The 22,262-nt window shown below is 45.3% G+C and overlaps 1 protein-coding gene across 5 annotated transcripts in view; it reads left to right on the top strand.

The window, feature by feature from the left end:
- Window positions 1-22,262, top strand: part of LOC115125019 (extracellular sulfatase Sulf-2-like) — a 342,598-nt gene that overhangs the window by 316,480 nt on the left and 3,856 nt on the right. For 3 of the 5 annotated variants that reach the window (XM_065005239.1, XM_065005237.1, XM_065005238.1), the window contains 11 exons: window positions 3,358-3,486; window positions 6,317-6,373; window positions 7,645-7,780; window positions 10,079-10,316; window positions 11,350-11,641; window positions 13,698-13,794; window positions 15,115-15,209; window positions 16,116-16,175; window positions 16,450-16,619; window positions 16,696-16,838; window positions 21,876-21,999. In XM_065005239.1, the coding sequence (XP_064861311.1) occupies window positions 3,358-3,486; window positions 6,317-6,373; window positions 7,645-7,780; window positions 10,079-10,316; window positions 11,350-11,641; window positions 13,698-13,794; window positions 15,115-15,209; window positions 16,116-16,175; window positions 16,450-16,619; window positions 16,696-16,838; window positions 21,876-21,999 (1,541 nt within the window). The remainder of the gene's footprint in view (window positions 1-3,357; window positions 3,487-6,316; window positions 6,374-7,644; window positions 7,781-10,078; window positions 10,317-11,349; window positions 11,642-13,697; window positions 13,795-15,114; window positions 15,210-16,115; window positions 16,176-16,449; window positions 16,620-16,695; window positions 16,839-21,875; window positions 22,000-22,262) is intronic. The other 2 variants (XM_065005241.1, XM_065005240.1) reach the window with 1 other exon arrangement.

Below are 22,262 nucleotides of genomic sequence, written 5' to 3' on the forward strand. Positions count from 1 at the left end.
ATCCCCCTGATCCCTCCGTAAGACCACTGGCAGAGAGAGAGAGATGAGAGATGAGAGATGAGGTAGAGATGAGAGAAAGAGATGGGAGATGTCTATTCATATTACAATAGAAGAACAGTAACATCTGCCTGATCACAGAGGGATTGACTTTGTTTTGCTCTCATTTGTTTGGATGATTTAGACAGTCAGTTGAACATCACCATTCAGTGTCAAGTCCTCTTGGGCCAGGGGACACTCAGACGCTCCATATACAGTTGAAGTAGGATGTTTACATACACGTAGCTTGGAGTCATAAAAACTAGTTTTTCAACCACTCCACAAATTTCTTGATAACAAATTATAGTTTTGGCAAGTTGGTTAGAACATCTACTTTGTGCATGACACAAGTCATTCTTCCAACAATTGTTTACAGACAGATTATTTAACTTATAATTCACTGTATCACAATTCCAGTGGGTCAGAAGTTTACATACACTAAGTTGACTGTGCCTTTAAACAGCTTGGAAAATTCCCGAAAATTATGTCATGGCTTTAGAAGCTTCTGATAGGCTAATTGACATCATTTGAGTCAACTGGAGGTGTACCTGTGGATGTATTTCAAGGCCTATCTTCAAACGCAGTGCCTCTTTGCTTGACATCATTGGAAAATCAAAAGAAATCAGTCAAGACCTCAGAAAGAAAATTGTAGACCTCAAAAAGTCTGGTTCATCCTTGGGAGAAATTTCCAAATGCCTGAAGGTTCCACATTCATTTGTACAAGCAATAGTATGCAAGTATAAACGCCATGGGACCACGCAGCCGTCAAACCGCTCAGGAAGGAGACGCGTTCTGTCTCCTAGGGATGAGCGTACTTTGGTGGGAAAAATGCAAATCAATCACAGAACAGCAAAGGAACTTGTGAAGATGCTGAAGGAAACAGGTACGAAAGTATCTATATTCACAGTAAAACTAGTCATATATCGACATAACCTGAAAGGCCACTCAGCAAGGAAGAAGCCACTGCTCCTAAACCGCCATAAAAAAGCCAGACTATGGTTTGCAACTGCACATGGGAACAAAGATCATACTTTTTGGAGAAATGTCCTCTGGTCTGATGAAACAATAATATAACTGTTTGGCCATAATAACCATTGCTATATTTGGAGGGAAAAGGGGGAGGCTTGCAAGCCGAAGAACACCATCCCAACCGTGAAGCACGGGGTCGGCAACATCATGTTTTGGGGGTGCTTTGCTGCAGGAGGGACTGGTGCACTTCACAAAATAGATGGCATCATGAGGGAGGAACATTACGTGGATATAATGAAGCAACATCTCAAGACATCAGTCAGGAACTTAAAGCTTGGTCATAAATGGGTCTTCCAAATGGACAACGATACCAAGCATACCTCCAGAGTTGTGGCAAAATGGCGTAAGGACAACAAAGTCATGGTATTGGAGTGGCCATCACAAAGCCCTGACCTCAATCCCATAGAAAAGTTGTGGTTAGAACTGAAATAACGTGTGCGAGTAAGGAGGCCTACAAACCTGACTCAGTTACACCAGCTCTGTCAGGAGGAATGGGCCAAAATTCACTCAACTTATTGTGGGAAGCTTGTGGAAGGCTACTCAAAACATTTTACCCAAGTTAAACAATTTAAAGGCAGTACTAACAAATACTATTTGAGTGTATGTAAACTTCTGACGCACTGGGAATGTGATGAAAGAAATAAAAGCTGAAATAAATAATTCTCTCTTACTACTGTTCTGACATTACACACTCTTAACATAAAGTGGTGATTCTAACTGACCTAAAACAGGGATTTTCTACGAGGATTAAATGTCAGGAATTGTGAAATACTGATTTTTAATGTAAGGTGTATGTGTCAGGAGCGTCGTAGTGAGGAGACCAAAGCGCAGCGTGGTGTGAATCCTTTTAATGATACACGAAAAAACACGAAGTACACTAAACAAACAAACAAACAAAAACAAACAAACAAACAAACAAACAAACAAGACAAACGTGACCGCTATCAATACTGAGTGCAAACATGCAACATCACATAGACAATAACCCACGAACCACAATACAAAACAGGCTACCTAAATATGGTTCCCAATCAGAGACAACGACAAACACCTGCCACTGATTGAGAACCATATCAGGCCAAAACACATAGAAACAGACTAACTAGACATGCAACAGAATGCCCACTCATATCACACCCTGACCAAACAAAACATAGAAACAAACAATGCAAATAATGGTCAGAGTGTGACAGTATGTGAACCTCCGACTTCAACTCTATATCACAATTCAAGAAACGACCCAGATGCAGACACAGGAGGCAGATAGTTTGAATCTCAAAATGTTTATTTTAACACAGGGGGCAGGCAGAGGGCAAAACGAGGGCAGGCAGAGGTTCGTAATAATCCAGGAGAGTCAGACAGGTACAGGACAGCAGGCAGGATCAGGGTCAAGACAGGCAGATTTTGTGAATTCTTGGTTGGTGAGCGGACCCCAGACCTCACATCCATAAAGGGCAATGGGTTCTATAACTGATTCAAGTATTTTTAGCCAGATCCTAATTGGTATGTCAACATTTCTGTTCCTTTTGATGGCATAGAATTTCCATCTTGCCTTGTCTCTCAGATCGTTCACAGCTTTGTGGAAGTTACCTGTGGCGCTGATGTTTAGGCCAAGGTATGTATATTGTTTGTGTGCTCTAGGGCAACAGTGTCTAGATGGAATTTGTATTTGTGGTCCTGGCGACTGGACCTTTTCTGAAACACCATTATATTTGTCTTACTGAGATGTACTGTCAAGGCCCAGGTCTGGCAGAATCTGTGCAGAAGATCTAGGTGCTGCTGTAGGCCCTCCTTGATCATTAGCAAACAGTAGCTTTTTTACTTTGGATTCAGATTCTAGTAGGGTGAGGCCGGGTGCTGTAGACTGTTCTAGTGCCCTCGCCAATTCGTTGATATATACGTCGAAGAGGGTGGGGCTTAAGCTGCATCCTTGTCTCACCCCACAGCCCTGTGGGAAGAAATGTGCTCTTTTTTTTGTCAATTTTAACCTCACACTTGTTTTTTGTGTACATGGATTTTATGTCATATTTTTTTTCCCCTTCTCTCACTTTCTCTCTCTCTCTCTCTCTCTCTCTATATATATATATATATATATATATATATATATATATATATATATATATATATATATATCTTTCTGTTTCTCTCTTTCTCTCTCACTTTCTCTCTGTTTCTCGGTCGCTCCCATCTCTCACTCTCCATCCCTCTCATCAGCTGACGTTAACCAACCAGATACCATCTGACATGCGCCGTAATAACCTTGTCCCCTTATCTCCCCCTGCGTCTCCATAGCAACCCTCACGTGGTGCTGAACATTGACCTGGCGCCCACCATCCTGGACATCGCTGGCATGGACGTCCCGCCAGACATGGACGGCAAGTCCATCCTCAAACTGCTGGACATAGAGAGACCAGTCAACAGGTATGGAGCAGAAAAGGATCAACTCCTGCCCATAACTCTGTGTATTCTGTATGTCGGCAGGCCATAGATCACTGACAGAAGTAACTGCATATCCTCTAGGTCCCTTAAATTCAACTCTGGACATGGAAGCCAGTTCCACTGCTTTTAAAAGGATTTGCCTCTAATCAGGCACTGATTTAGGACACCAGGTGGGTGCCAGAAATGATCAGGTAGAACAGGAAAACCAAACAGGCTCCGGACCCCTGTTCTAGGTGGTTCTACTGAATATGAGTCGTACATTGGCACAGGCCACTGACAGGTTTGAGTTCCCTCAGGGTTCCTGCTCTACTCTGGTAAAATTACTTCAAAAGAGCCCAATCTAACACCTGGGTTTGACCAATGAGTTTTCCTCAAAACTGTGGCACCGCACCAATCTTTGAACCTGGCTCAGTCTGCCAGGTTACCGTGACATCAGTTGACATCCCAGCGACACCTCTTCCTCCTGCCCAGCCTGGATATTGCTATCGTTAACGGGGAAAAAAAGATATAAAAGAAAATAAATAATCATTCTCCCTCCCTCCAAGTGTGTGTGTGTGTGTGTGTGTGTGTGTGTGTGTTCTCTTCTCTTTCCTAGCTCTGCAGCTGTAATCAGAGAGAGATAGCTGTGAAATTGTTCCGAAGGCATGGGAGGCTAGCTTGCTGGCCTGATGGGAGGCTGTGGGGATAGAAGGAGAGGCTGTGGGGATAGAAGGAGAGGCTGTGGGGATAGAATGAGAGGCTGTGGGGATAGAATGAGAGGCTGTGGGGATAGAAGGAGAGGCTGTGGGGATAGACGGAGAGACTGTGGGGATAGAAGGAGAGGCTGTGGGGATAGAAGGAGAGGCTGTGGGGATAGAAGGAGAGGCTGTGGGGATAGAAGGAGAGGCTGTGGGGATAGAAGGAGAGGCTGTGGGGATAGAAGGAGAGGCTGTGGGGATAGAAGGAGAGGCTGTGGGGATAGACTGAGAGGCTGTGGGGATAGACTGAGAGGCTGTGGGGATAGACTGAGAGGCTGTGGGGATAGAATGAGAGGCTGAGAGGCTGTGGGGAATGAGGCTGTGGGATAGAAGGAGGCTGTGGGGATAGACTGTGGGGATAGACTGAGAGGCTGTGGGGATAGAATGATAGAGGAGAGGCTGTGGGGATAGAATGAGAGGCTGTGGGGATAGACTGAGAGGCTGTGGGGATAGAAGGAGAGGCTGTGGGGATAGAATGAGAGGCTGTGGGAAGGAGATAGAATGAGACTGAGAGGCTGTGGGGATAGAATGAGAGGCTGTGGGGATAGAATGAGAGGCTGTGGGGATAGACTGAGAGGCTGTGGGGATAGAATGAGAGGCTGTGGGGATAGAATGAGAGGCTGTGGGGATAGAATGAGAGGCTGTGGGGATAGGAGAGGCTGTGGGGATAGGAGAGGCTGTGGGGATAGAAGGAGAGGCTGTGGGGATAGAAGGAGAGACTGTGGGGATAGAAGGAGAGGCTGTGGGGATAGGATGTGGGGATGAAGAGGCTGTGGGGATAGAATGAGATAGGCTGTGGGGATAGACTGAGAGGCTGTGGGGATAGAATGAGAGGCTGTGGGGATAGAATGAGAGGCTGTGGGGATAGAAGAGAGGCTGTGGGGATAGAAGGAGAGGCTGTGGGGATAGAAGGAGAGGCTGTGGGGATAGAAGGAGAGGCTGTGGGGATAGAAGGAGAGGCTGTGGGGATAGAAGGAGAGGCTGAGAGGTTGTGGGGATAGAAGGAGAGGCTGTGGGGATAGACTGAGAGGTTGTGGGGATAGAAGGAGAGGCTGTGGGGATAGGAGAGGCTGTAGGGATAGAAGGAGAGACTGTGGGGATAGAAGGAGAGGCTGTGGGGATAGAAGGATAGGCTACGGGGATAGAATAAGAGGCTGTGGGGATAGAAGGAGAGGCTGTGGGGATAGAAGGAGAGGCTGTGGGGATAGAAGGAGAGGCTGTGGGGATAGAAGGAGAGGCTGTGGGGATAGGAGAGGCTGTGGGGATAGAAGGAGAGGCTGTGGGGATAGAAGGAGAGACTGTGGGGATAGAAGGAGAGGCTGTGGGGATAGAAGGAGAGGCTGTGGGGATAGAAGGATAGGCTACGGGGATAGAATAAGAGGCTGTGGGGATAGAAGGATAGGCTACGGGGATAGAATAAGAGGCTGTGGGGATAGAAGGAGAGGCTGTGGGGATAGAAGGAGAGGCTGTAGGGATAGAAGGAGAGACTGTGGGGATAGAAGGAGAGGCTGTGGGGATAGAAGGAGAGACTGTGGGGAAGAGAGGAGGTCGAGGGATGGGGTGGGATGGAGGAGAGCAGAGCTGTGCTGAGAGGAAGAGAGAGGGAGAGAGAAAGGGGGGGGAGGAGAGAGGGAGAGAGAAAGGGGGAGGGAGGAGAGAGGGAGAGAGAAAGGGGGAGGGAGGAGAGAAGGTGCAGCACTGTAGGCTGATGGATCGATAACTCATATCTGAGCAGCAGGCCAGGAGAAGGTCAGAGTACTCAGGGAAGAGACCGATTTTTTTTCCACTTTATTTTTCTTCTACGTTCGATCACTTTCTTTTTTCCTGTCCTCATCCAAAAGAACACCTGAAGTGTGCTATCGATTGTTTTTCCTCTCAGATTGACCCAGGGCTGTTTTTTGGACTTTTATTTTATCTCCCTCACTACCTGTTGCATTATATCATCACTGGAGGCTGTCGCTCTACGGAGTGTAGGAATGATCATTTCCTCAAGCGTTACATGGTGTTCTGACTGTAGTACCTGGTCAATGAAGGAGACGGCTGATGGGTCTGTCTTTATCGCTCCTGGTTGTCAGGTTCCAGGTGAATAAGAAGGGGAAGGTGTGGAGAGACTCGTTCCTGGTGGAAAGAGGGTGAGTCACAGAATATCACCTCACTGTTTCTTCAGTTTTTTTATATATATATTTTTTTAAGGGTATTTTCTGACATTATTGAAGAGAGATTGTGTCAATGACAGTGGGGATAGAAGGAGAGGCTGTGGGGATAGAAGGAGAGACTGTGGGGATAGAAGGAGAGGCTGTGGGGATAGAAGGAGAGGCTGTGGGGATAGAAGGAGAGGCTGTGGGGATAGAAGGAGAGGCTGTGGGGATAGAAGGAGAGGCTGTGGGGATAGAAGGAGAGGCTGTGGGGATAGAAGGAGAGGCTGTGGGGATAGAAGGAGAGGCTGTGGGGATAGAAGGAGAGACTGTGGGGATAGAAGGAGAGACTGTGGGGATAGAAGGAGAGACTGTGGGGATAGAAGGAGAGACTGTGGGGATAGAAGGAGAGACTGTGGGGATAGAAGGAGAGACTGTGGGGATAGAAGGAGAAGGGGAGAGGCTGTGGGGATAGAAGGAGAGGCTGTGGGGATAGAAGGAGAGGCTGTGGGGATAGAAGGAGAGGCTGTGGGGATAGAAGGAGAGGCTGTGGGGATAGAAGGAGAGACTGTGGGGATAGAAGGAGAGGCTGTGGGGATAGAAGGAGAGGCTGTGGGGATAGAAGGAGAGACTGTGGGGATAGAAGGAGAGACTGTGGGGATAGAAGGAGAGGCTGTGGGGATAGAAGGAGAGGCTGTGGGGATAGAATAAGAGGCTGTGGGGATAGAAGGAGAGACTGTGGGGATAGAAGGAGAGGTTGTGGGGATAGAAGGAGAGGCTGTGGGGAAGAGAGGAGGTCGAGGGATGGGGTGGGATGGAGGAGAGCAGAGCTGTGCTGGGAGGAAGAGAGAGGGAGAGAGAAAGGGGGAGGGAAGTTCACCGGCAGCAGGCCGGATTTGAACCTTTGCCGACATCTTACCGCTGGCCCAGCCACTCATCTCACTGTTTAACATAACGACACTGCAGTCTATTTTTTATGTCTCTGTCTGTGTGCCCATTAAATCATCTGGTTACGTTCATCTGAGAGAGGTCACAGTGTTCAATGCCTCATTATTTCATGTCTTTCTTGCCTTAAATATTATCCTACAGATACTTGATATCAAACCCATATCTGGCAATGCAACCTCTGCTAATGTCATTAGCTGCGTCATGTAAGTGATAATGCCTGAGAAGCTGTGGTTTATGGGATATATTGTCACTGCTAATCAGCATGCAGGACCCTAACAACCTGGTGTATAGTTCCATGACTGTGTGTCACTTCTCCACAGGAAGTTGCTCCACATGCGTGATGAGTCTTCAGGGAAGGACGTGGCCCAGGAGGAGAACTTCCTGCCTAAGTACCAGCGGGTCAAGGACCTGTGTCAGAGAACAGAGTACCAGACACCCTGCCAACAGCTGGGACAGGTAGGTAGCCAGGAAGACACAAACACAAACCCATATACACACACACACACACACACACAAGCATGCACACACAAACAAGCATGCACATACACGCACAGTCATACTTCAATTAACAATCTAATTCACAGTTGCGCACAATTGGATGAATGTTCGCCCCTGAAGCAAATGTACAAGCATAACAGTCAGCACTGAAAATACAACACTTGATTAGTCACTCCATCCGTCTCTCATCTTTGGGTCTCACCTCTATAAGCAAAGAGCAGTAAATTGGTGTGTCTGAGAATCTACTTAAAAAGGCTCTGTACCCTCTTGATCACCTGCTGCTATAAAAAGAGAATGAGCTGCTGTGTTCTGTTCTGGTGGAGAGGAGAGGAGAGGAGAGGAGAGGAGAGGAGAGGAGAGGAGAGGAGAGGAGAGGAGAGGAGAGGAGAGGAGAGGAGAGGAGAGGAGAGGAGAGGAGAGGAGAGGAGAGGAGAGGAGAGGAGGCTGGGTATACCCTGTAGGTTGGATTCTCACTGTGGGTTTAGACAGGATAGACAGGACCTACTGAGGTGCTTTTATCTCTTAGGACGACCAGGCTTTGAAACCAAACAGCTGTGTTTCAGGTGATTAGGCTTTGAGTCAGGTCTGTTGCCATAGCTCTGTCCCCCAGGACACGAACATACACACTCCATCCCACCTTGGTAATGAAGGACAGTGGGGGAGAGGGTGTGACAGTTCTCTAGCTGTCAGCTCAAACACACCTGCAACTTTAAGAACTCAGATATTTATGAACAAGATTGACCATTGAATAGTAGAGTCCTCAAGGGATCTCTGAATCCAACCAAGCAATCTCCCTTTCTCTCACAGCTTTTAGTTCCTGTCTCTAAAGGCATTTTTCACAGTTAGTAACTTTATCTCTATAGATCCTGATGGATTTCCTCTGTCAGTAACTTTATCTCTTGGATCCTGATGGATTTCCTCTGTCAGTAACTTTCTCTCTTGGATCCTGATGGATTTCCTCTGTCAGTAACTTTATCTCTATGGATCCTGATAGATTTCCTCTGTCAGTAACATTCTCTCTATGGATCCTGATGGATTTCCTCTGACACCTGTACTCTTTTTCTCCATCTGACATCAAATATGTTAATTATAAAACACATGACAGAGAAAGTGTGAACAGAATCGGTATAGTTGTAAGACTGCAGCAGTCCTGCTCTGTGCTGTCTGTTTAAACTACAGTACTGCATCTGCCTATTAATGATGACATAACGGGATTGTGTGGGAGCAGAAATGAGAAGGGGAAGAGCCAAACACGTCATTAAAGGGTATCTTCTCTCCCCTTCCCTCTCCTCTCCTCTCTTATCCCCTCGCCCCTCCTCTCCTCTCTTCTCCCCTCACCCCGGCTCTCCTTTCTTCTCTTCTCCTCTACTCTCTGCTCTTCTCTCCCCTTGCCTCTCCTCTCCTCTCTTATCCCCTCTCCTCTCTTATCCCCTCGCCCCTCCTCTCCTCTCCTCTCTTATCCCCTCTCCTCTCCTCTCTTATCCCCTCGCCCCTCCTCTCCTCTCTTCTCCCCTCACCCCTCCTCTCCTTTCTTCTCTTCTCCTCTACTCTCTGCTCTTCTCTCCTCCTCTCCCCTCTTCTCTCCTCCTCTCCTCCCCTCCACTCCCCTCCTCTCTTTTCTTCTCTCCTCTCCTCTCTTCTCGACTCCTCTACTCATCTCCTCTCTCCTCCTGTCCCCTTCTGTCCCCTCCTCCTCTCCCCTCCCCTCTCCCCTCCCCCTCCTCTCCTCTCTCTTCTCCTCTCCTCTCCTCTCCTCTCCTCTCCTCTCCTCTCCTCTCCTCTCCTCTCCTCTCCTCTCCTCTCCTCTCCTCTCCTCTCCTCCATGGTTTGTCATCACCTGTTAATTGCATTTCAAGCAACATCACAGACAGGGTATTGGAAGTTAATTTGCGTCTGCATGGCGTCACTTGTTTCCACCAGTGAGTAATTTCCCCTGGAGAAGCATGGTAATTCCAATCAGATGGAAATATAATTTTACTATAATGAACATAGTCAGAAGGTACAGATAGTGTTAATTGTGTGTGTGTGTGTGTGTGTGTGTGTGTGTGTGTGTGCGCGTGCGTGTGTGTGTGTGCCTGTGTGCGTGTGTGTGTGCCTGTGTGCCTGTGTGCGTGCGTGTGTGCGTGTGCGTGTGTGCGTGTGTGCGTGTGTGTGTGTGTGTGTGCCTGTGTGTGTGTGTGCGTGCGTGCATTTAAAAAATACACGATGTTTATCTCCCAGTGTTAACCCCTGTCCCCCTCTCCTCTCTCCCTACAGAAGTGGCAGTGTGTTGAAGATGCTACGGGGAAACTGAGGCTGTATAAGTGTAAGGCCATGACCAGCATGTCTGCAGAACGGAAGGAGGGCCCTGCCAACATCAGGTCCCAATTTTACCCCCAGCGCGAAGCAAAGCACATCACAGAGCACAACACAGAGCCCGAAGGCTGCAAGTGTGACCAGTTCCCTAGCTTCAGACTCAGTGCCTTCAAGAAGAAAAAGTTCCTTTCCAAGAAGAGTGGGTGGAATCTTTTTCACTCTCACGTTCACTCATATAGTACACAAATACTCTGATCACTTCTGACACTCATACTGTATAGTACACAAATAGTCTGATCACTTCTGACACTCATACTGTATAGTACACAAATAGTCTGATCACTTCTGACACTCATACTGTATAGTACACAAATACACTGATCACTTCTGACACTCATACTGTATAGTACACAAACACTCTGATCACGCACTTCTCATGCAAACACATTCAATTCTGCTTTACAAAATGTTCCTCACTCAACCTTGCATGAATGCAGTGTAGCTCACTTCTCATCACTGACGTGGTATGTGGGAGCCACCCTGTGGAGACAAGGACAACATCACTCACAGTTATCATTTCAAAGCTTTAGTATGTAACTGTGGGAGAAATGTGAGTTGTAGATCTCTGATTCTCATTGAAAGTAAGTCAGATAAAGCGGTTGATTCATTCTACGTGCTCTATTTCTATGCATCCTGTGCTGAAGTTAATATTTTGTGTCTTTTTTATTTTCGGTTTTGCACACCAGTTTCAAACAGCTGAAAATACTATATTTGGGGTTTTTGAAAAGGGGAACAATGAAACAAACTGTGGAACTGGCTTCCATATCCGGATTTGAATTGGAGGGGTGAAGAGATTGTACAATGTTTCTCTACACCCCTCAAATTCAAATTTCTGACATCGAAGCCAGTTCCACAGTTTGTTTCATTGTTCCCCTCTAACAAGGTACTGATTAAGAGCTGGGACACCAGGTGGGTGCAATTAATGATCAGGTAGAACAGAAAAGCAGGCCTTCAGACCTCTTAGGGAAGGATTTAAATAACCCTGCTCTACACAATGCCTTGTTTGTTACGTCACATAAAATGAAATTAGGTGAACATGATAAAATGTTGGCAACCAGGAAATGGCAGAGTGATTTCTACACATTGTGCCTTTAAAGTCTCATAGGGCCTGATAGGGCTTAAATACTATGTATAAATCCCTCCACTATCTCACTCTGCTCTCTTCCTGACAGAGATGAAGGCCGTCAAGAGCTATGCCCGTAACCGTTCTGCCCGCTCCGTGGAGATGGAGATAGGAGGGGAACTGTATGCTGTAGACTTGGGGGATGGCTACCAGCCTGTACTGGCCCCCAGGAACCTCAGCGAGGCTGGGGCCCCGGGGCCACGCGACGACACTGAGGACGACTTCAGTGGCATGGGGTTCACCATCAGTCCCAGGACTAGCAGCAACAGTCTGGCTATAGTACCTTCTGACATCAAAGTCACACACAGGTCAGGGAGTGTGTTGAGGTTCTATGTGGATGGGTGGGTGTGTTTGTACTGTGTTAGTACTGCATGTTGAATGTGTTGCTAGTACTGCATGTTGAATGTGTTGCTAGTACTGCATGTTGAATGTGTTGAAGGTGTACTATGCCGAAATCCCTCCGCCATTTCCTGGTTGCTGAATTTCGAATAGTTCACCTAACTTAACACAAAACGTCAAGTGTAGACAAGGGTTATTCGGTTATTCCTTTTATACACTGCTCAAAAAAATAAAGGGAACACTTAAACAACACAATGTAACTCCAAGTCAATCACACTTCTGTGAAATCAAACTGTCCACTTAGGAAGCAACACTGATTGACAATACATTTCACATGCTGTTAGACAACAGGTGTAAATTATAGGCAATTAGCAAGACACCCCCAAATATAGGAGTGGTTCTGCAGCTGGTGACCACAGACCACTTCTCAGTTCCTATGCTTCCTGGCTGATGTTTTGGTCACTTTTGAATGCTGACGGTGCTTTCACTCTAGTGGTAGCATGAGACGGCGTCTACAACCCACACAAGTGGCTCATAGCAGCTCATCCAGGATGGAACATCAATGCGAGCTGTGGCAAGAAGGTTTGCTGTGTCTGTCAGCGTAGTGTCCAGAGCATGTACATCAGGAGACGTGGAGGAGGCCGTAGGAGGGCAACAACCCAGCAGCAGGACCGCTACCTCCGCCTTTGTGCAAGGAGGAGCAGGAGGAGCACTGCCAGAGCCCTGCAAAATGACCTCCAGCAGGCCACAAATGTGCATGTGTCTGCTCAAACGGTCAGAAACAGACTCCATGAGGGTGGTATGAGGGCCCGACATCCACAGGTGGGGGTTGTGTTTACAGCCCAACACCGTGCAGGACGTTTGGCATTTGCCAGAGAACACCAAGATTGGCAAATTCGCCACTGGCTCCCTGTGCTCTTCTTGACAGACGTGACAGTCTGGAGACGCCGTGGAGAACGTTCTGCTGCCTGCAACATCCTCCAGCATGAACGGTTTGGCGGTGGGTCAGTCATGGTGTGGGGTGGTATTTCTTCGGGGGGCCGCACAGCCCTCCATGTGCTCGCCAGAGGTAGCCTGACTGCCATTAGGTACCGAGATGAGATCCTCAGACCCCTTGTGAGACCATATGCTGGTGCAGTTGGCCCTGGGTTCCTCCCAATGCAAGACAATGCTAGACCTCATGTGGCTGGAGTGTGTCAGCAGTTCCTGCAAGAGGAAGGCATTGATGCTATGGACTGGCCCGCCCGTTCCCCAGACCTGAATCCAATTGAGCACATCTGGGACATCATGTCTCGTTCCATCCACCAACGCCACGTTGCACCACAGACTGTCTAGAAGTTGGCGGATGCTTTAGTCCAGGTCTTGGAGGAGATCCCTCAGGAGACCATCCGCCACCTCATCAGGAGCATACCCAGGCGTTGTAGGGAGGTCATACAGGCACGTGGAGGCCACACACACTACTGAGCCTCATTTTGACTTGTTTTAAGGACATTACATCAAAGTTGGATCAGCCTGTAGTGTGGTTTTCCACTTTAATTTTGAGTGTGACTCCAAATCCAGACCTCCATGGGTCAATCAATTTTGTGTGATTTTGTTGTCAGCACATTCAACTATGTAAAGAAAGAAGTATTTAATAAGAATATTTCATTCATTCAGATCTAGGATGTGTTATTTTAGTGTTCCCTTTATTTGTTTTGAGCAGTGTATATAATAAGCTCTGGTGAGGGGAGCTCCTTACTAATTAGTGACCTTGATTCATCAATCTAGTACAAGGGAGGAGCAAAAACCTGCAGACACTCTGCCCTCCGTGGAATGAGTTTGACTCATGTGATGTAGAGCATTATTGTACAATTTAAACTGCTTTTGAAATATTTTCCATTCCTCCATATTTGTATTTTCAACTGTTTGAAGCTGGTGTACAAAACCAAAAGTAAATAACAAAAACTCAACTTAAAGTTACATATTTCAGCTTTAAAACTGCATGTTTAAATGTGTTGTTAATACTACATTATTGTGTTGTTAGCTGGGCTAAATGCTCACTGTGTATCCTGTCCTCAGATGCTCAATCCTGGCCGATGACACAGTGAAGTGTGACACCGGGATCTATAAGTCTGTGCAGGCCTGGAAGGACCACAAACTCCACATCGACCATGAGGTAGGCCAGTCTTCTCAGCCACTCACATAACCCACATCGACCATGAGGCCAGTCTCATCAGCCACTCACATAACCCACATCGACCCCGAGGCCTGTCTTATCAGCCACTCACATAACCCACATCGACCCCGAGGCCAGTCTTATCAGCCACTCACATAACCCACATCGACCACGAGGCCAGTCTCATCAGCCACTCACATAACCCACATCGACCCCGAGGCCAGTCTTATCAGCCACTCACATAACCCACATCGACCCCGAGGCCAGTCTTATCAGCCACTCACATAACCCACATCGACCCCGAGGCCAGTCTTATCAGCCACTCACATAACCCACATCGACCCCGAGGCCAGTCTCATCAGCCACTCACATAACCCACATCGACCCCGAGGCCAGTCTTATCAGCCACTCACATAACCCACATCGACCCCGAGGCCAGTCTTATCAGCCACTCACATAACCCACATCGACCCCGAGGCCAGTCTTATCAGCCACTCACATAACCCACATCGACCCCGAGGCCAGTCTCATCAGCCACTCACATAACCCACATCGACCCCGAGGCCAGTCTTATCAGCCACTCACATAACCCACATCGACCCCGAGGCCAGTCTCATCAGCCACTCACATAACCCACATCGACCCGAGGCCAGTCTTATCAGCCACTCACATAACCCACATCGACCCGAGGCCAGTCTTATCAGCCACTCACATAACCCACATCGACCCGAGGCCAGTCTCATCAGCCACTCACATAACCCACATCGACCCCGAGGCCAGTCTTATCAGCCACTCACATAACCCACATCGACCCGAGGCCAGTCTTATCAGCCACTCACATAACCCACATCGACCCCGAGGCCAGTCTTATCAGCCACTCACATAACCCACATCGACCCCGAGGCCAGTCTCATCAGCCACTCACATAACCCACATCGACCACGAGGCCAGTCTCATCAGCCACTCACATAACCCACATCGACCCCGAGGCCAGTCTTATCAGCCACTCACATAACCCACATCGACCCCGAGGCCAGTCTTATCAGCCACTCACATAACCCACATATGACCACAAAACAATGATGCTTTATTTCTCAATGCAGTTGATCTTCAGTGGTCACATAATAGCTGCTAATGAAATCATTGATTGTATAATTATGAGTTGGTTGAACGGGTGGTACTGGGACTCAAATCCACTATCTTAGCTTTGCAAGCACCATGCTCTAACAACTCAGCTGTAGAGGACCACATCATTGTGTTGTGACATTTCTCTGTCTAATCTAATGTCCTACCTAATCTAATGTCCTGCCGATCTCTCAGATTGAGACCCTGCAGACCAAGATCAAGAACCTGAGAGAAGTCAGGGGTCATCTGAAGAAGGCCCGCCCAGAGGAGTGTGACTGTCTCCGCTACATGTAAAGAGAGAACATCTCCTCCCCTCCTCTCTCCTCTCCTCCTCTCTCCTCTCTACTCTCCCTCCTCCTCTCTTACTCTCCTCTCTTACTCTCCTCTCCTTCCTCTCCTCTCCTCTCCTCTCTTCCCTACTCCTCCCCTCTCCTCTTCTCTTCTCTCTTCTCTTCTCTTCTCCTTTCTTTTCCTTTCCTTTCCTTTCCTTTCCTTTCCTCCTCTCCTCTCCTCTCCTCTCATCTCCTCTCCTCTCCTCTCTCTCCTCTCCTCTTCCCTACTCCTCCCCTCTCCTCTCCTCAGCTTTCCTCTCTTCTCCTCTCTCCCCTCCCCTCTCCTCTCTTCTCTTCCCCTCTCCTCTCTTCCCCTCTCGTCTCTTCTCCTCCCCTCTCCTCTCTTCCCCTCTCCTCTTCTCTCTTCTCCTCTCCTCTCTTCTGCTCCCCTCTCCTCTCTTCCCCTCTCCTCTTCTCTCTTCCCCTCTTCTCTCTCCCCTCTCTTCTCCTCCCCTCTCCTCTCTTCCCCTCTCCTCTCTTTCCCTCTCCTCTCCTTTCTTCCTCTCTCCTCTCCTCCCCTCCCTTCCCCACTTCTCTCCTCTCCTATCATCTTCTCCCCTTTCCTTCCCTCCCCTCTCCTTTGCCCTCCTCCCCTCCCCTCTCCTACCCTCTTCTCCCCTCCTCTCTGCTCCCTTCTCCTCTCCTCCCCTCTCATCTCCTCCCATCTGCTTCCCTCTTCTTTCCTCTTCTCAATCCACAGTGTACGTTGCTCAACTGATTTCTTACAAACCCCCACACACTAAACGCCAGCATTACATTACAGTGACTCTACCACTCAAATAGCTTTTCTTCAGACCCCCTGTGGTTCTCCCTGCAGATATTTATCATAAATGCTGATAATGTGAATATCTGTGTGTGTTTCAGCTACCAGTCTAAGTACAAGAGTAAGCTTAGGCACAAAGGAAGCAGCATTCACCCATTCAGGTAAGGAGTTTGTGTTGTCTATCATGTGTGTCCTTCCTATAAGAAAGAGATGTGAACTCCAGGTGTTCTTATGAACTCTATGTGTAATGATTGTATATCTACAATATACTGTATGTATATTGTGTGTATATGTATGTATGTGTGACTATTTCATTGTGTCACTGTGTGTGTGTGTGTGTGTGTGTGTGTGTGTGTGTGTGTGTGTGTGTGTGTGTGTGTGTGTGTGTGTGTGTGTGTGTGTGTGTGTGTGTGTGTGTGTGTGTGATGTCATCAGGAAGGGTCAGGATAAGGATAACAAGGCGTGGCTGCTGAAGGACCAGAAGAGGAGGAAGAAGATGAGGAAGCTGCTGAAACGCCTGAGGAACAACGACACCTGTAGCATGCCTGGTCTAACCTGCTTCACCCACGACAACCAGCACTGGCAGACCGCCCCCTTCTGGACAAGTAAGACCCTGTACACACACACGCACACATATACACACGCACACACACTAGCACCGACTATTCTCTCTGTCTGCAGTGGGTCCATTCTGTGCCTGCACCAGTGCCAACAACAACACCTACTGGTGCGTAAGGACCATCAACGAAACTCACAACTTCCTGTTCTGTGAGTTTGCGACTGGCTTCCTGGAGTACTTTGACCTCAACACAGATCCCTACCAGGTCAGTGCTCCTCCTCACCGCTATCACTCACTCCTCTGTAAGATTGTAACAGAGTAATACATTTAGAATATCGTTCTGATTCTAGAATATCGCTCTGATTCTAATTACACAGCATTATTTAAATATCCCCCATGTCATGTTAATGGGGATCTATCATGACTGTTATAGAATGTTGTAGTGTCATGTTAATGGAGTTCTATCATGACTGTTATAGAATGTTGTAGTGTCATGTTAATGGGGATCTATCATGACTGTTATAGAATGTTGTAGTGTCATGTTAATGGGGATCTATCATGACTGTTATAGAATGTTGTAGTGTCATGTTAATGGGGTTCTAACATTACTGTTATAGAATGTTGTAGTGTCATGTTAATGGAGTTCTAACATGACTGTTATAGAATGTTGTAGTGTCATGTTAATGGGGATCTATCATGACTGTTATAGAATGTTGTAGTGTCATGTTAATGGGGATCTATCATGACTGTTATAGAATGTTGTAGTGTCATGTTAATGAGGATCTATCATGACTGTTATAGAATGTTGTAGTGTCATGTTAATGGGGATCTATCATGACTGTTATAGAATGTTGTAGTGTCATGTTAATGGGGATCTATCATGACTGCTATAGAATGTTGTAGTGTCATGTTAATGGGGATCTATCATGACTGTTATAGAATGTTGTAGTGTCATGTTAATGGGGATCTATCATGACTGCTATAGAATGTTGTAGTGTCATGTTAATGGGGATCTATCATGACTGCTATAGAATGTTGTAGTGTCATGTTAATGGGGATCTATCATGACTGTTATAGAATGTTGTAGTGTCATGTTAATGGGGATCTATCATGACTGTTATAGAATGTTGTAGTGTCATGTTAATGGGGATCTATCATGACTGTTATAGAATGTTGTAGTGTCATGTTAATGGGGATCTATCATGACTGCTATAGAATGTTGTAGTGTCATGTTAATGGAGATCTATCATGACTGTTATAGAATGTTGTAGTGTCATGTTAATGGGGATCTATCATGACTGTTATAGAATGTTGTAGTGTCATGTTAATGGGGATCTATCATGACTGTTATAGAATGTTGTAGTGTCATGTTAATGGGGATCTATCATGACTGTTATAGAATGTTGTAGTGTCATGTTAATGGGGTTCTAACATGACTGTTATAGAATGTTGTAGTGTCATGTTAATGGGGTTCTAACATGGCTGCTATAGAATGTTGTAGTGTCATGTTAATGGGGATCTATCATGACTGTTATAGAATGTTGTAGTGTCATGTTAATGGAGTTCTAACATGACTGCTATAGAATGTTGTAGTGTCATGTTAATGGAGTTCTAACATGACTGTTATAGAATGTTGTAGTGTCATGTTAATGGAGTTCTAACATGACTGCTATAGAATGTTGTAGTGTCATGTTAATGGAGTTCTAACATGACTGTTATAGAATGTTGTAGTGTCATGTTAATGGAGTTCTAACATGACTGCTATAGAATGTTGTAGTGTCATGTTAATGGAGTTCTAACATGACTTATAGAATGTTGTAGTGTCATGTTAATGGGGATCTATCATGACTGTTATAGAATGTTGTAGTGTCATGTTAATGGAGTTCTATCATGACTGTTATAGAATGTTGTAGTGTCATGTTAATGGGGATCTATCATGACTGTTATAGAATGTTGTAGTGTCATGTTAATGGAGTTCTAACATGACTGCTATAGAATGTTGTAGTGTAATGTTAATGGGGATCTATCATGACTGTTATAGAATGTTGTAGTGTCATGTTAATGGAGTTCTAACATGACTGTTATAGAATGTTGTAGTGTCATGTTAATGGGGTTCTAACATTACTGTTATAGAATGTTGTAGTGTCATGTTAATGGGGTTCTAACATGGCTGCTATAGAATGTTGTAGTGTCATGTTAATGGAGTTCTAACATGACTGCTATAGAATGTTGTAGTGTCATGTTAATGGGGTTCTAACATGACTGTTATAGAATGTTGTAGTGTCATGTTAATGGAGTTCTAACATGACTGCTATAGAATGTTGTAGTGTCATGTTAATGGGGTTCTAACATGACTGTTATAGAATGTTGTAGTGTCATGTTAATGGGGTTCTAACATGACTGTTATAGAATGTTGTAGTGTCATGTTAATGGGGTTCTAACATGGCTGTTATAGAATGTTGTAGTGTCATGTTAATGGAGTTCTAACATGACTGTTATAGAATGTTGTAGTGTCATGTTAATGGGGTTCTAACATGACTGTGTCATGTTATGGGGTTCTAACATGCTAGTATAGAATGTTGTAGTGTCATGTTAATGGGGTTCTAACATTACTGTTATAGAATGTTGTAGTGTCATGTTAATGGAGTTCTAACATGACTGCTATAGAATGTTGTAGTGTCATGTTAATGGGGTTCTAACATGACTGTTATAGAATGTTGTAGTGTCATGTTAATGGAGTTCTAACATGACTGTTATAGAATGTTGTAGTGTCATGTTAATGGGGTTCTAACATGACTGTTATAGAATGTTGTAGTGTCATGTTAATGGGGTTCTAACATGACTGCTATAGAATGATCTAGTGTCATGTTAATGGGTCACTAACATGACTGCTATAGAATGTTGTAGTGTCATGTTAATGGGTCACTAACATGACTGCTATAGAATGTTGTAGTGTCATGTTAATGGGTCACTAACATGACTGCTATAGAATGTTGTAGTGTCATGTTAATGGGTCACTAACATGACTGCTATAGAATGTTGTAGTGTCATGTTAATGGGGTTCTAACATGACTGTTATAGAATGTTGTAGTGTCATGTTAATGGGGTTCTAACATGACTGCTATAGAATGATCTAGTGTCATGTTAATGGGTCACTAACATGACTGCTATAGAATGTTGTAGTGTCATGTTAATGGGTCACTAACATGACTGCTATAGAATGTTGTAGTGTCATGTTAATGGGTCACTAACATGACTGCTATAGAATGTTGTAGTGTCATGTTAATGGGTCACTAACATGACTGCTATAGAATGTTGTAGTGTCATGTTAATGGAGTTCTAACATGACTGTTATAGAATGTTGTAGTGTCATGTTAATGGGTCACTAACATGACTGCTATAGAATGTTGTAGTGTCATGTTAATGGGTCACTAACATGACTGCTATAGAATGTTGTAGTGTCATGTTAATGGGGTTCTAACATGGCTGTTATAGAATGCTGTAGAGTCATGTTAATGAAGAGTTAGCACGGCTGTTATAGAATGATCTAGTGTCATGTTAATGGGGTTCTAACATGGCTGTTATAGAATGATCTAGTGTCATGTTAATGGGGTTCTAACATGGCTGTTATAGAATGATCTAGTGTCATGTTAATGGGTCACTAACATGACTGCTATAGAATGTTGTAGTGTCATGTTAATGGGGTTCTAACATGGCTGTTATAGAATGATCTAGTGTCATGTTAATGGAGTTCTAACATGACTGCTATAGAATGTTGTAGTGTCATGTTAATGGGGTTCTAACATGGCTGTTATATGCTGTACTGTTAATGAAGAATGTTATAGAATGATCTAGTGTCATGTTAATGGGGTTCTAACATGGCTGTTATAGAATGATCTAGTGTCATGTTAATGGGGTTCTAACATTACTGTTACAGAATGTTGTGGTGTCATGTTAATGGGGTTCTAACATGGCTGCTATAGAATGATCTAGTGTCATGTTAATGGGGTTCTAACATGGCTGTTATAGAATAATCTAGTGTCATGTTAATGGGGTTCTAACATGGCTGTTATAGAATGATCTAGTGTCATGTTAATGGGGTTCTAACATGGCTGTTACAGAATGTTGTAGTGTCATGTTAATGGGGTTCTAACATGACTGTTACAGAATGTCGTAGTGTCATGTTAATGGGGTTCTAACATGGCTGTTATAGAATGATCTAGTGTCATGTTAATGGGGTTCTAACATGGCTGTTATAGAATGATCTAGTGTCATGTTAATGGGGTTCTAACATGGCTGTTACAGAATGTTGTAGTGTCATGTTAATGGGGTTCTAACATGGCTGTTATAGAATGATCTAGTGTCATGTTAATGGGGTTCTAACATGGCTGTTATAGAATGATCTAGTGTCATGTTAATGGGGTTCTAACATTACTGTTACAGAATGTTGTAGTGTCATGTTAATGGGGTTCTAACATTACTGTTACAGAATGTCGTAGTGTCATGTTAATGGGGTTCTAACATGGCTGTTATAGAATGATCTAATGTCATGTTAATGGGGTTCTAACATTACTGTTACAGAATGTCGTAGTGTCATGTTAATGGGGTTTTAACATGGCTGTTATAGAATGATCTAGTGTCATGTTAATGGGGTTCTAACATGGCTGTTATAGAATGATCTAGTGTCATGTTAATGGGGTTTTAACATGGCTGTTATAGAATGATCTAGTGTCATGTTAATGGGGTTCTAACATGGCTGTTACAGAATGATCTAGTGTCATGTTAATGGGGTTCTAACATGGCTGCTATAGAATGATCTAGTGTCATGTTAATGGAGTTCTAACATGACTGTTACAGAATGTCGTAGTGTCATGTTAATGGGGTTCTAACATGGCTGTTATAGAATGATCTAGTGTCATGTTAATGGGGTTCTAACATTACTGTTACAGAATGTTGTAGTGTCATGTTAATGGGGTTCTAACATGGCTGTTATAGAATGATCTAGTGTCATGTTAATGGGGTTCTAACATGGCTGTTATAGAATGATCTAGTGTCATGTTAATGCATTGTAATGCAGAAACAAGTGGGGCCAGGTTAGGGGAACAGGAGGAAACGTCCCAACTCTGTAGACACACGGCTCTGGTTCCTGACATTATCTAGCCTGTAGCCCTGTCTTCAAGATGGCACACTGAAAACAATCTGTTGTATAACAGCTGGAGATGCTCTTATGAATTCATGTTCAAATATGTATGAAGACCAGCATCATTCCTCTCTCTCTCTGTATCTCTGTCTGTCTGTGCAGCTGATGAATGCTGTGAACACGCTGGACCGAACCGTCCTAAATCAGCTCCATGTTCAACTCATGGAGCTCCGCAGCTGCAAGGGCCACAAGCAGTGCAACCCCCGTACCCGCAACCTGGAGCTGGGTGAGTTCCTCTCACACACACACACACACATACGCACGCACACACACACACGCACGCGCACACACACACACACATACGCACGCACACACACGCACGCACGCGCACACACACACACACAAATAATATCACAGGTTGTTGCGGGTTGTCACTACAGAAGAATGATCTCTGTTTTCTATCCTCATCACCATCATCCTCTCCGCCAAACCCAAGTCCTGCCTTGCTTTGTGTTCTTGTTTTCACCATGCAATACCTCTCATGTATCA

Source organism: Oncorhynchus nerka, linkage group LG20 (genome assembly GCF_034236695.1).
Source record: "Oncorhynchus nerka isolate Pitt River linkage group LG20, Oner_Uvic_2.0, whole genome shotgun sequence".
NCBI classification, from domain to species: Eukaryota; Metazoa; Chordata; class Actinopteri; order Salmoniformes; family Salmonidae; genus Oncorhynchus; species Oncorhynchus nerka.